Source organism: Protopterus annectens, chromosome 4.part1, assembly GCF_019279795.1.
Source record: "Protopterus annectens isolate FY-2018-M chromosome 4.part1, PAN1.0, whole genome shotgun sequence".
Taxonomy (NCBI): domain Eukaryota; kingdom Metazoa; phylum Chordata; order Ceratodontiformes; family Protopteridae; genus Protopterus; species Protopterus annectens.
Window position 1 is genome coordinate 388,834,294 of NC_056734.1, and position 15,685 is coordinate 388,849,978.

The 15,685-nt window shown below is 39.4% G+C and overlaps 1 protein-coding gene across 1 annotated transcript in view; it reads right to left on the reverse strand.

Annotated features, from left to right (window-relative positions):
* Positions 1-15,685, reverse strand: part of LOC122800879 (tumor protein p63-regulated gene 1 protein-like) — a 1,105,597-nt gene that overhangs the window by 404,720 nt on the left and 685,192 nt on the right. Inside the window, exon 4 of the mRNA XM_044070210.1 lies at positions 6,821-6,997. Coding sequence (XP_043926145.1) covers positions 6,821-6,997 — 177 coding nt within the window. The remainder of the gene's footprint in view (positions 1-6,820; positions 6,998-15,685) is intronic.

Here is a 15,685-nt window from a genome sequence, read left to right on the forward strand (position 1 = left end):
ATCCCACAGGTTCATAGCCATCCGGCATAGCGGGTAAGAATGTGTGCCTCCCTGTTTGTTTATGTACCACATGACCGTGGTGTTGTCTGTCCTTATTAACAGATGTCCTTGTTGGAGGAAGGGTTTGAATGCCTCGATTGCATGCCTCACTGCCAGCATTTCCTTTTGGTTTATGTGCATGCTTAGCTGCCCTTGAGGCCATAGGCCTTGGATGCATTTGTCCTCCATGTGTGCTCCCCATCCTCGGTCCGAGGTGTCTGTGGTGATGGTCTGCCTTGTTTTTGGTTTGTTGAAAGGCAACCCTCTGCTGGACTGGCAGGCCTGAGCCCATCACAGGAATTCCTTTTGCAGGCATGGAATGATTGGTATCATGGTTTCTAAACTGTGACTGTGTTGAGACCATACACTCCTTAGGTACCACTGCAATTTCCTCATATGCAGTCTGGCACGTGGGATTAGAATTATGCAGGATGCCATGTAACCCAGGGCCTGCAGGATTTTCCTTGCAGTAAGCTGAGTTTGTCTTGTCAAAATCATGAAGTAATCTGGAAGTTGTTTTTGCTTTTCTTCTGTGAGAAAGGCCATTTGGGTGTTTGTGTCCAGATCTGCACCCAAAAAGGTGATCCTTTGGGATGGTACTAGTCTTGACTTTTGGATGTTGACTGTGTATCCCAAGGCCTGTAACAGGTGTATGGCATAGGCCAAGTCCTTTAACAATTTCTTCTTGTTGTCCGCTTGTATTAGGCAGTCATCCAGGTATGGATAAATTTGAATTCCCTGTAGTCTGCAATGTGCAACTACTGATGCCAGGCATTTCGTGAATACTCTGGGCGTAGTAGATAAGCCAAAGGGCAATGCTGAGAATTGATAATGCTCTGATCCTGCAAGAAATCTGAGGTGTCTTCTGCAACTTGGTCGGATAGGGAAGTGCAGGTATGCCTCCTTGAGATCTAGAGACACCAGCCAAGACTCCTTGCCCAACATGGGAAGAAGTTGCTGTAGGGTCAGCATTTTGAATTTTGGCACAATGAGATAAGTGTTGAGTGCGGACAGGTCGTGAATAGGCCTCCATTGATTTTCTTTTCTTGGTACAAGGAATAGTCTGGAGTAAAATCCTTGGCCTTGTTCTGAACATGGTACCTTTTCTATAGCTTTCATCTGAAGTAAATTGCTGATTCGTTTTAAAGCCTCTGCCTTCTGATTTGGTGGTAGGTTTGGCATTCCGCTTCTTTTTGGCAAAGTGTGGAAGTGAAACCTGTATCCTTTGTCTATTATTTGCAATGTCCATGTATCCTTTGTAATATAATGCCAGCTTTTTGAGAATAAAGCCAGCTTTCCGCCCAAGGGTGCTTCCAGTTGATCCCTTGTAGGCAGAATCAGAGTCAAGTCATTGAGTCTGTCCTGTAGTAGTGGTTGTTGTTGTAGCTGTTGCACTACTCCTCTGGTTGGCAGGCTGCCACTGACGGCCTCTGTAGGAGCCCTTCGATTGACCTCTGCCTCTAGAGCACCTGTTTCTGCCTCTCTGGGCTCTGTCCGAGTCTGGAAAGGACCAATTCTTTGTAGGCCAGTTTCAGCTGAATCTCGGTGGTAGAACTTGCAGGAAATCTTTAACTGTTTGCACAGATTTTGCTTTTTCTTCAACCTTTTTTAGAATCTCCTGAGCAGGGGAGCCAAATAAATTTTGTTTCTCCATTGGAGCATCGAGGAGTTTAGCTTTGACATGGTCTGGCAAAGATTGCTCCTTCAGCCAGGCATGCCTACGAATAACTGCCCCAGTCATAGCTGATCTAAATGAAGCCTCCAGTGCATCATAGCCACATTTTAAGAAATGGTTACTAACCTGTTCTGAGTTATGTACCAAATCCTGAAGGGATTTACGGTCTAGGGGTTCTGGAGAAGAAAGTTTCTTATTCAGTTCATCTAACAAATACTCTTGGTACTGTATCATATGGAATTGACAGTTTAATGCCCTGACAGAAAGAGTTGCAGATGTATACACCTTCTTACCCCATCTCTCTAAAGCTCTAGACTCTCTTTCAGAGGGTAGGGGATTTTTGGCAGTAGCGGCTGCAACCCCTTTAGGGCCCTGAGAAATAGTTTCTGGGTCTGCAGAATGGGCTTTATACAGACGGAAATGAGAATCCGGGACCCTGTAATATCTGTCAGGTTTGGCAGGGGCCGGAGGAAGAGTGTCAGGGGCTGTACTGACATCATTGTACACATCATCAATTACATTTAGAACAGGAGGTATAGCTAAGGGCCTATGCTGAGGCAAATGCAAAAAGGTCCGTAATCTTTTTCTAGAATCAGAGAAATCCTGACCTTGCCATTGAAAGTGCTCTCTCATGGAGTGTAAAGTCTCCCCAAAGGAAATCTCTTCAGGAGGGGAGGCCGAAGGGATAGATTCCTTTGCATCTGAATCCTCATAAGACGAGTAAGCCCCTTCCTGGTGGTCTGACAACTCAGATCCATCCATGGAATCATCTGAGGAGTGGGGTTCAGAGGGGTCAGTCCTTGGCCTTTTGTCTGGAGGAGGATGAGAGGCCCTGTCTGGGTGAGGTTGTGAACCCCTAATTAAGGAGATAAGGTCCTCAGCCAGGCTGAGGATCTGAGAACTAGAGGAAGGCCTCTGGGGTATAGATTTGGCAGGTAAAGCTTTTGAAAGTTTGGCAGCTTTAGCCCTAGAGAAGGCCTTAATGGACATAGAAGCTGGGGGCCTAGCAGCTCCACGTGCAGGGGTAGAAATGTCCAAAGGTATGGTGTCGGACAAATCCTGAACACTAGCTTCGGTAGGAAGTTCTGAAGCCGACTCAGCCGGGGCCTCTCGGGCCTCGGTGGTCGGACGTATGGTTTCGGAAGAAGGAATCGCCGAGGACTCGGTTTCGGCCGAAACCGAGACACTCGCGGTAGGCCTAGCCGTGGTTTCAGCCGAAACCGTGGGCCGTGAGTGTCGGTCCTTTTCCTTGCGTTTTTTGACCATATGCGAAGTCGGAGTCTCCGACGGGATTTTATAAGCAAAAGCGGCTCCAAAAAATTCCTCTGCAAACTCTGACCGACGTCTAAGAGTTCGTCGGTTGAAGGAGGCACAGGCTAAACAGGCCGATACGTCGTGATCTGGGCCTAAGCAAGGAAGGCAGTAAGAATGGAAATCCTTATGAGGTATTTGTTTCCCACAAGTTAAACAATTATTTACTTTGTCTGACATCGGCTGAGGCAAGAAAGAGTCCCCAACGGGGTACTTAGCTTTTTTCGAAGTCTTCGGTAGCTGAAATCTCTGGACCTGACCGACCGGCACTTGCGAACAGCTTCTGCTTCGGGCACCGCGCGGCAAGAAAGACTGAGGAAAATGGCGTCGGCTGATGCTTTTATACCCCAGACGCTCTGACGTCGGGGAAAGTGCGACATCAGCCGAGGCCAGACCCAGACTTTGGAATCCGGCCGACCGAAGGGCTGCCTGAGGCAGGACAACCCATATGTTATGACTGCAGATGCATCCTTGAAGGACATCCTGTAACTACAGCTCTACAAGAGGCCTCTAAAGAATCAAAACCAAATTGCAGAGTATGTTTTCCCACCTGTTCAACTGCATGCAATAAATCCTGCATTTCTTTACAATCAGGAGCTTCTGAGCTTGCAAGCATTTTCTGTTTTAACTGAGCCATTACATATTGTTGGTATTTAAGCATGTGAAACTGGCAATTTAAAGCTCTTACTGCTAAAGTTGCAGACGTGTATACTTTCTTCCCCCATCTATGCAAAGCTCTGGAATCTCTGTCAGAGGGTACTGGATTTTTTGCAATGGAAGCCTTAACCCCTTTTGGACCCTGGGAAATAGTTTCTGGATCAGCAGAAGGGTTTTTGTAAAGAAACTTGTGAGAGTCAGGGACTCTATAATACCTATCTGGTTTGGCTGGAGCAGGGGGCAAAGAGTCAGGAGATAAGCTGGATTCAGAGAACACATCATCCACAATATCTAGCACAGGCAGAATAGCCAGGGGCCTGTGCTGAGGCAATAAGAGGAAATCCCTGAGCCTTTTCTTGGATTCTGAGTAATTCTGACTTTCCCAATGGAAATGCTCCCTCATGGTATGTAAAGTTTCCCCAAAAGAATAATCCTCAGGAGGAGAGGCTGAAGGGATAGATTCCTCAGCATCAGAGTCCTCATAGGAGGTTAGAGAGTATCCCTGGTCTGAAGAGGAATCAGAGGAAATGGAAACCTGATCAGAGGAGTCATAGTCTGTATCCTGCCTAGGCCTTTTCTCAGGAGGGGGATGGGAACCCCTGATTAGGGTAATGACGTCTTCGGCCATTTTAAGCATCTGTTTCTTAGGCATGGAGGACTGTCCAGGAGAATGCTGTACTTGTTTCTTTGTTTTTAATGGTGTCTTTGTCTTGGCTGTTGTTTTAATGGTAAGTTGTGAAGGTCTGAAAACACCCTCAGAAGCCGATGCCTGCTCAGTGGCTCCAGACCAATCTGAGGGATTAGTTTCCGTAGGTCCAATACCTTGAGTTTCCAGAGGCCTAGATGTCTCCACGTGGGAGTCGGAAGCGGCCTGTGGTTTTGAGGTAACGGGTGTCAGGGGCTGCGAAAGCGCCTCACTAAGAACCGGCGAACCAGCAACTGGCCTAGAAGAGGTTTTGTCGTCTGTTTTGGACCTCGGATGCCTGTCCTTATCCTTGTCTTTGCATTTTTTCAGTATTGAGGTCATCGGCTGATCGGACGGCATGGCATAATTGAACCTTCGGCCAAAGTAGTGTAAAGCAAAATCAAAACGCCTTTTTATAGTGCGTTTGTTAAATCTAGCACAAAACCGACAACTAGTGACGTCATGATCAGGGCCTAGGCATGGAATACAGTAAGAGTGGAAGTCCTTATGAGGTATTTGCTTCCCACAAGAAATACAATTATTAACTTTTTCTGACATCGGTCTGAGGCAAGAAAAAGGTTTTATAAAATAAATTAATTTAATTATGTATTTATTACATATTTATATAAACATATTAATATTTCAGCATGTCAAAAATAATTACAAGCATTTTTATTATTTATTCATAAAATATTTGTAATATATTGTTATAATTTTTGAGGTTTAATTATTTATTCAGCAGGTCATATAATATATGCATTTTTTAACTTTATGCTGTATATATTTGTAAAATTTGTGTTTCATCTAATCAAGTATTCGGTAGAACGTATATAACTATGCCAGTTAAGCATTTTTTATATGCATTTTTTATATATATTGTTTATATGCATTTCATATTTAAAGCATCCAATTGATTTAAACTGATAGTACATAGTCTAGTGGCAGTAGCAACATCATCATTAGTGTAGGACTGAAAGGTACATTTGAGTTTATTTGATTGTTGTTTTGCATCCATTTGGATTGTTGGTTTCATTTGGTTTAAAGTTTTTCAAGCATTAGTGCTTGTCATTCCAAATTTTATGCAGTGGATCGGTATTATTGCATTAATTATTGGAAAAGAATTTAACACCTTTTTAAATCAACGCGCAATGTATTGGCGTTATGGTTGGTTTCCATTGACTTGAGCAGCATTTTTTGTTAAAACTACTATGAAAATTTATTTTAATTAACTTTGCAATTGTTTAATTGTTTAAGCAATCCAATGTAATAATTCAATTAAGGTTTTATCTAAAAAATATATAAGCATTGGGTTGTGTGCAAATGACTACGCTTGAAAAAGCCCTTTACAAACGGGCGAAAGCGCTTGTGGTTGGAGTTGTCTTTTCGTTGTGTGGATTAAAATACGTTTTTTGCTAAAATCAGCTGGTCATTTGGTGTGGATTTCATCTGTATTTTTTTGATTTACTTTGAAGAACAACTTGAATTCGCTGACTGCACTTGTTTTAAAACTTTTACTAACAGCAGAGTGAGGAGTTTTGGCCATCCGCATTTTCTCTTCGTGGTTCATTATTTGCTGTTTATTGGCAAGAAAAAGGTTTCCCCAATGGGGTACTTAGCTTTATTGAAGACTTCGGATCTGAAATTCGACTTCGAAAATCTCAGGAGTCGGCCGACCGGCACTTGCGAACTGCTTCTGCTTCCGGCACCGCGCGGCAAGAAAGACTGAAGAAAATGGCGTCGTATGCATATTATATATTCCTGGCGCACTGACGTCAGGGAAGAAGCGACCGCAACCGACGCCGGACCAAGACTTTGGAACTCTGGCTGACTGCGGGACCGTCTGATGGCAGGATAACCCAAGTGTGATGACTGCAGCAGTGTAACACGATGAACATCATAGAAGACATTAACTCATTAGTTAGATCCTATTTAGTATCACCACTTCTCTAGTCAATGCTTTCTGTTATAGATACCTCCATGACACACATACAGAAACAGACATGCTGTTATTTTCCTAGTGTCTGCAAACATTTTTAAAGCTCTACCACATTTTCCAGATTCATTTACTTATAGCTGGCACCAGGCTCATCTCTCACTTCATTCAGTTTGTTTAGTTTTGACTGTCTAGCTAATCCCCAATGAACAGAAACTATCAGTTGTCTTAACAGCAAAATTAATCGTCTCATGTTTGCCTTCACCTTCACATAACATTCATTTTCATTATGAATATAAATGAAGCATTTGTTTTGAACGTTAGCAAGTTACCATTTTAAGGTCTATACAGAACTTTCCCAGTTTTTAACTGGAAATTTGGTTTGTTCATATTACTACAACGTTATGTATGGCCACATAGCTTCTATTTATAATAGCTGAGGCACTGTGTGGAATGTAATGGATTTCATTCATGTTTTTCTAATATACAAGCATGCATTCTGTCAGAATTTAATACTCACTTGGCAAGGGACTTTGGTGGGACAGTAAATGGTCCGTGGCAAATCTTATCAATGTAATTAAGAGGGATACACTGGACTTGCTGGGAGGCAAGCATCATGAAGTCATATTTACAGATCACCAGGGACTTCTCGGTGATGGCAACAATGCGTTCCTTCTCATTGTTCCAATGATCCACCCTAGAGAAAAGCAGGATATAAACAAGGCATATTTACATCAATTTCAGTTCTTGTCAGCAGTTCACCGTGACTCAAAGGCACATATTAAATTTAAAGCACATCACATAACCAAATTAGCATATTTGAAAATAATACAGTACACAATACTTGAAATGTTCTGTGAAATGCTTGGAGACGTTTCAATGCCTTGCATAAAACAGCACACATTTTAAGTAGGAATACAAGAACACTTAAAACATTCTTATAAAATAAGTGTTAATCAGCACATTCAATGTTCTTTTAATATAAAGTTCCGCAGTTTTATTGTAATTCATCCTTTATCCCATTATTTAAATTTTACTTCAGAAATACAGCAAATGAAACACTGTGTATAAAGTTTCAAGTTCTTTACCGAAATGGGAGTAGATTCAAAAGGTGCACTATACGTTAAGAGTTGCGCAACCAGCACACAAAAGATGCACCTAAGAAAATTCACGAATAGAATTGCTACTATAAAGTTATAAAGTACTGGCCACAAGCCCTTTGTGCCTCGAGCTGATCACTTACATCACAACTGAAAGCTGTTAGCATGTCTAGGATTCAGCCAATGTTCTAAGCAGAACTCAAGGCTCGTCATACAGAACAAAATAAACTGGCACAAAGGTTGGCTTTCAAACAAGCACTTGCTCACAACAAATTAATTTTGAGATTCAGGCAGAGGTCAGTTGCTTAATATTTCCTTGCTGGACACTGCGTGTCTTAAAACAGAGACCTTCTAAACTCAGACCACACTGATAACACCTAGAATGGGATTCAAGCTGTTTCAGAAGGGCTCTGTTCACAAACAAAGCAGAGCTGTGTAAAGATATAGGAGATCATGACACACCAGTAAGCCTTGACACAGATGGAATCTAACACAATGGCAAGGATCCTATCTCAGGAATAATGGATTAATGCATATAAGTGAAATATTCATAGGATGTATACAGAAATGTACATTTTCATCATCCTTGCTTGCACAAGCACAGTGGATCACAACAGCATAATTAATCCCTGCTGTGCAAGCAGCAAGTGACCTCAAAGCTGCATGAACACAGTATATCAGTTGTAATACAAACTGTGCCTTGCCCCAAACTTTAGGTTGTCCATGTCCACAAAGCCACTGAGAGATGCACTTACAACAAGCTAGGATGCATGTAGGGGAACATGGACAGCTGCATGCAGAATCACATCGTAATAGAGTGAGCCTGAGACACTGGCTGGCCCACAAAACTGCCTCTTGAATAGACTACTTTATGGTTGGATAAATGTTTGTGCTTTATACTATACTATCATCGTGTATGACAGCAGATTTGTGTCACACTTGTGACATTTTGTAGCCTGGGTCATGTCTTACAGGACAGCTATTCAACTATTCTCCTAACAAAACAATAAAGTACATAACTAAACTGAAATGAAAATAAAATATTATATATGTGGGTCTCGAACTGCTAATTGAGAGGGACTTTTGGCTAATGCTTAGGTACAAACACTAACAATATACTCACTAACTGAACATTTCATTTCATTTGGTTGTGTTAATCTGAATGCCTAAATATATTTGCAAACTGTTAACCGTGAGGCATTTTGGATAACGTTTAGATACTACTACTGACAGCATACATAGTTCTTGTATAGTATATTTCAAGTATTTATTTTTGTTTTGTTTGTGTGATTATTTATTTAATATTTTGGTTGTCAGGGTAGAACACTGATCACATGACATATTGCAGGCTCAGCCCGGACTGTGTTCACAATAGTAGCAGCAAAAATGCAACAATCAACAATGGAACACAAATGCAAGACAAACTTGTCACAAAAAAAGAAAGCTACTATGTACAGATTTTAAACTATGTTGAGGTATGCATCTTATGTACAGAAAAGTTGAATCAGATGAATGGCAAGGAAAGAGTGAGAAGAGAAGCATTTTTACCCTTTGAAATTGTAGGGGGCAAAACAAGGTATTTGGAGGACAAAGCAAGAGATTAGTATTGGTAACGACACAGAGTCCAAGGGGACAAGAGGGACTGAGAAAGATTTATATGTCTCCTTGTGCGAGTTCCACAGCACTAAGACTGCTTATGGAAGAGTTAACCTTCTATGTATTGAGGTCTTTACAGAACTGATCCAATCCATAGGACATACATAGCTACAAGGAAACCTACTCCTCTTATGCTACTTTACCTGTCTAAATGTGTTTGCTCACTGTTATTTCACAGAACATTTGGATACTACTTGTAACTGCGGTGGTGGTGCTGCGGTAGCTTGTCGCCTCACAGCAATACATTGTCCTATTTGATTCTCAGCTAAAGCGTCTTCTGTGTGGAGACATCCGTGAATGGGCGTGCCTTCGTTGAAGGTTGTGCGTCAGTGCTGGCAACTCGGCACGTAAAAATCTACTGTCAATCATTAGCGGACCGGAGTTCCGCTGTGGTGACCCCTAACCGGGAAAAGCCGAAAGACACAACAACATTTGGATACTACTTACATGTAAGCACTGATACTATACCCCATTCATTAACTGCTTCTTTTTTCTGTTACTCTAGTTAAGCATTACCTTTGTTTTGCATTTCTATCATGCATGGTTTGACTGATGGAAAATATTTACCAGCATTATCATTAAAGGCCTTCCTTTTTTCTTTTCTCTTGTACAGCTCTGCTTACTTGTATGCAGTTGCTATGAGTTATCCTATGGCTCAGTTAAGTAGAATACCATTTTTAACTCTATACTTCTAGGTCTCTTTAACTGAATAAAGATTTCACTGGTATGTGACAGGCTTTCCTTCCCGGTAATTTTAGTACAGCATTTACTTCATTTTTGTCTGTGATTACTGAACTCCTATCAACTTGTATTTTCAATTAATTTAAACTGCATTTTCCTCTCAAAGGTGTTGGTCAAGTTAGAATCCCCTGCCCTGCTTATTTATCTCCTGAGGTACAGGTTCCCTTGTAACTGTACATGTCATAAGCATTGCATCACTACTGCACAGAAATATTTATTTGCTCTTTGCCCAGGTTTATTCTAAGCACATCACTTACCTGGTTCTGCACAATGATTCTGCCCTCTTTTGGCTCTAAGCATGCTGAGATTGATGGGCTTCTGCTAGTTTATAGTTTAATTGCTATGTCACCATCTTTCCACCTCTGCTACATTAGACCACCTGAATGTAGAGTTTACCACATCTTGCTCAGTAGCTTTCACAGCTCCATCTATTTGCTTCAGGGGGTGAACTACCCATTGTTATTTCTTTAATGGATTTATAATTTATTTTCATTTTGCTGTAGTAAAGATGTTCCAGGTTTTACAGTACTGTTCATTTCCCACTGCATTAAAGGGAACAGTTACCAAATGCACATCAATAATGTCTCTCAATCAACCAAGAATTACAAGAAGCAATGAAACCAAATACAAGTCACAATCCCTGCCACTTTTCTCAGACAAAACTATTTCCTTGAGGGTTTAGTAGAAATCAAGGAATTCTTTAACTGCACTCAGTGCCAGAATGTGTAGCATGGTGCATACAGTGAGAGATCTTAATAAGGAAATTCAGGACACAAGTTGCAAGATTTCCACTGTAGACAAAATAGTTACTCCAAGAAGAATAAACTTGCCTTTATTCTACAGTTAATAAACGTGAAAATATCAAAATCTTGGAAAGGCATTCAAGAAAAAATAACGTCTTAACATTAGGCTGTCTGAAGAAGGAGTAGAATGCCTCACTGTGTTTCTGCAGAAACTTCCTGGAAAACATACTGGTCCCTTGTAACCTTTGCCCTAGCATATAACTGAGAGGGACTGGCATAATCTACCTTAGCATAGCAGATTGACAGCGGTTTCTCATAACACTGCTTAACTTTAGGAGCCATCAAAATGCCCTTGGCAAGTAATTCTATAATGTGCACAACAATGTGGTGACTAACATAATATCTTATGATAATAGACAAATGTGTTAAAAACTCTGCATCAAATTAACAACAGAAAAAAAGTAAGCACTTTTGTAATTCTAATTCCAAGGACTGCTCTTCTACTATATTACTTACAGTATTTTGTAAAGCATAATTAAAAATATTATAAAAACCCATCAGCATGAACAATTAGAAGCAATTAAAAAACAAACATGAATTAGATAGTGTCTAATCCAAACACTACCAATTCAATGCACTAAATCCTTACCTTTTAATAAAGGTATGACACTGTTTCATTCAGCCACAGTAATGGGGTAGCATTTAATAAAGTAATCCACTTATATTCTCTTAAATCCAAAAGTTTCTCCAAATCTCTATAAAATATAATATATTTTGCACAACCTTTTTGAAAACACAGCATTTAAGGTGCATATATAACAGTGAGTGCTTTAATAGTGCATTTCCAACCTTATATTTCCTTGTAGCATACAAATACTCATAAATCCATATGTGTAATGTTTGCCTATGTAATTTTGCATTCTCCACGTTGAGCATTAAGCCTCCCCTCATCTGACCAAAACCTGTTCATTTCTCAACACTGGAAATGTCACTCAGTGTCAGGCTAATAGCCGTCTAGAGGAGATCATCGTTCAGTCAGCCAAGAGCTTGATTTGTGCCTTCTTTGGCATCTTGGCAATGGTGGCATTTGTAATGCTCCTAATCCCAGCACTAGGCTGGGGATGTGTGATCCACAATGTCTTCCACACCCTCCACTGAAGGCTGCCACCCAATGGTGGCTTGGGAAGTGTAATGCTCAAGGCTTATGCTTAATGTGTGTGTGTGTGTGTGTGTGTGTGTGTGTTGTGTGTATACATATATATATATATATATATATATAGAGAGAGAGAGAGAGATACATATATTACTTCTGATGTAAGAACAATATAGAAAACACATTCTTTATAACAGTTACATTCTGCCACAAGTTGCATTCAAGGACCACATGGAAATAGAGTAAAAATGCAGTTTGTCAACCTACAACTTTCTAATGGCCATGTAAGGCTTTTGGAAGAACATATATAGGGTTAATTCTCTGAAAAGTTTGATACTTTCTAATAAACTTCTGGACAAGAGATTTGGAAAATCAGTTTTAAACTAAAGTAGGTTTGTGACTTTATTTGCAAAAGTAATAGATCAGCTGATCATTGAATTACTGAGCTCGAAATCACAATTCTTGGTAAAGTTTTCCCATCTGTATTTCACCTCAACAATTCAAATGCTAGAAGACATTACCTTTATGAAGAAAGAAAGTGTGGCATTAGTTCATGCATTATGCAAATACAACAGGTCTATAATGTTATGAATTATGCATTTGTTCCTCACAAAAAATGTGTAGACTTGTTGTGAACTGACTAATAAGTATCTGAATTAGAGAGACTGTGAAATAATAATAAAGTAACAACTAGAACACTAGAACATCACAAAGGGGGTTGTGGCTTCACTGTGCTTTCAAACTGTAGTACTAACTTTAGCTCCTTCTGCACTTACTGTTCCTTGGGAACTCTGATTATGCAGAAGACACACACACACACAGGTATCTCTTTACATGTATATCTACACACACACACACACACACACACACAGGTATCTCTTTACATGTATATCTACACACACACACATATATATATATATATATATATATATATATATATATATATATACTAAAGCAAAGGGTTAAAAGGTTACACAGACAAGCCTCATTAAAAACTGCAAGAAAAACCCAGACAAGCTATAGTTTTCACTATATAATACCTTAAATCTCATGTTATGGAGACCGATGAGATGTGTGTAAATGGCCAATTAAGGACATTAGCAGGATCAGATCCTAAAAGAGTTGCTCTCAGTGTAAAGTCTGCCCTGATTCTAAAAGACTTGCTCTCCTTATAGGTGACTTACTTTGATGTAATGTCTGTCTATAAAAAGGTTCACAGCAGGGGCCAGATTCCAACAGACCTGCCTTCAGAGCAAGTCTTTTGGAATCAGGCCGAAGGTGTTTCAGCTACATGACTTCTGAATGTCCACAAATTTTCACTTTTAAGTCTCTGTGGGTGCATTTAGGCCACTAACAAGGTGCCTGTAATATCTGGGTCTATATTATATGCTCAAAGAGACTTTTCTTTGAAAATATAATCACTGACACAAAGAGCAAACACTCTAAAGCGCGAATGGCCATGTCCATGAATTTTTTTCATATGGATAAAATTAATTTGCCCGTTATTGAGAATTGCACTTTTCCCCAACGCAGAGCGATCTCAGAGTTGTTAGACTTAGTTGGGGGGGGGGTGTGAAGGGCACAGCCCCCCACTTGATTATGGTTTTGAAGTTTGTGTTTTTTGTGTACGGAAATGGTTGTTTGTGCTTTAGAGCATTCGCTCTTTATGTGTCGATTATCATATGTTCGAAAAAAAGTCTCTTTGAGCATATAATATAGACCCTAATATCATATATCTATATATATATATATATATATATATATATATATATATATATATATATATATATATATATATATATATATCACAAACAAAATGGTGGAAAGACTGAGTTAAAATAAACCAGAACCACAGAAAACTCAGTCAGGCACACTGGAACTAATAAAGGCAATTATAAATAAATCATATAAGATGGACATAGTCAATAAAAACAAACTGCAGCTGCCCACCAATGATTAATATTTTAATAACAAAAGGATTAAGGGGTTTCATTCCTCAACAAGGAACTTCATCAGAATACACCATTGTACAACTTAAGCACTTAAATACACCAAGCACATATCTAATTAATTACATCATTGAAAATAAAAAAAAAATTGGTCCCACACTAAGTGGTAAAACTGATTGACTTATACACAATAACTGTTGTTACATAATTGTATAATCCTAAAAACACACATAAAAAACATTTATATACAAAAAATGTTATATCATACTCAATATTTCAAGTCTCCTCAGTGCCGGGGCAATGGAATAATGTTCATTTAAGCTGGCAGGGGTACAGGCATCCAACCTTAACTGCCACATAAGCTCTTTGTACTCAAGGCTGGTTTCCCTGTCCCCAACCCTTTCAGGGAACTTCACCTGTTCCAGTGCCTAAAACCCAAAACTGGCCTGGGAACAATGTAAGGGAGCATTACTGCCCTTTTCCCTTACTTATCTCACTTATCTCATAGATATGGTCATATATCCTCTGTTTTCAATTTCTCTCAGTTTTCCCCACATAGTAGGAAAAACACTCTACACAGTAGGCCACATAAACCACCCATTTCGTATAACTGTTATAGCCAGATGCTACTAGTCTGTTCTGCATCCCACAAATCTGTAGTTTTGCCAAATTTGAAATATAAGGGCATTGGGCACACATCCCACACCTAAAAGTGCCCATTCTAATGTTATTCCCTTTACGACTTACAATGCTTTCAAAATAATTTTTCAAATTTGGACCTCTTCTGAACCAAAATTTGAGGGGCTTGGAGAAAACATCCAAACTATTGGGTATATTTGAAAAAAGATCCCAGTATATCCACAGGATATTTTTAATCTCCTTAATATCTTGGTGGTACTCTGTTACAAAAAATAATTCTTTGTTCAAACCTCCCCTTACACCCACCAGGTGTCCCTGGGGTACAAAGTCCTGGTCGTCAACAACAAGTAGCCCAAATTTTAGTTAACTTCGTCATCTCTATAAGACATCAAAGTAAGATACTTTATACTCCATCCTTTTAAAATATCTTGTTTAATTGAACTCACCACCTCCTTAGGATAACCCCTGGTAACAAAAAGTTCCTCAGTAAAATCAAGTTCATTAACCAAATCCTCCTTAAGGGTGGTCATACGGGCAACCCTAACCATTTGTCTTTTAATAATATTTCTTTTTTGGAAAAAAGGGGTGGTCACTTTGAAAATGTAAATAGGAATTAGAAAAACACTCCTTCCTATACAGAGTGGATGCATATCTACTATTAATAATATCCTTACTGATGTTCACATCCAAAAAATGCATTTCCATCAACCCAATGTTGTGACTAAATATCAAAAAAATAGTTGTACTATTAATATAATTAACAAAGGTCTCAGTGTTGTTTTAGGTCACTTCCAAACAATAAAGATATCATCTAGGAAACAATAATATGCTCTTATATTTTCATAAAAAGGGGAAGAAAAAACAAAATGTTGTTCCCAATATAACAAGATAATATTAGCAAACACTGGGGCACATGAAGCCCCCATGGCTACACCATCTACTTGTTTGTAATATTTGCTCTGAAAGAAAATGTAATTTTTAAGAACTAATTCCACATTCCCAAGAATTAACCTAAAATCCTGTTGGGACAAAAAATCTAATTCAATAAGAAATTCTTCAAACCAAGAAAAACCCACATTATCGGGGATAGCACTGAAAATGTCCTTAATGTCAATCATTACAAAAACAATCTACATTAAAATTTATACCGCCCATTTTACTTAAAAAAAAAATCCCAAGAATCAATAAGGATGTGCCAGAACAACCCATAAAAAGGTTTCAATGTTGTGTCTACAAAAATGGCAAGTGGTTGAGTTTTAGAATCAGCTGATGAAACAATGGGCCTCAGAGAGGGGTTAGCTACATTTTTATGGACTTTGGGAATACAGAATATTCCCAAGCTAACTGGTTTGAGGACATAGGGACACTCAAAAAAATCAAATAATTGCTTATCAATGGCCTCCT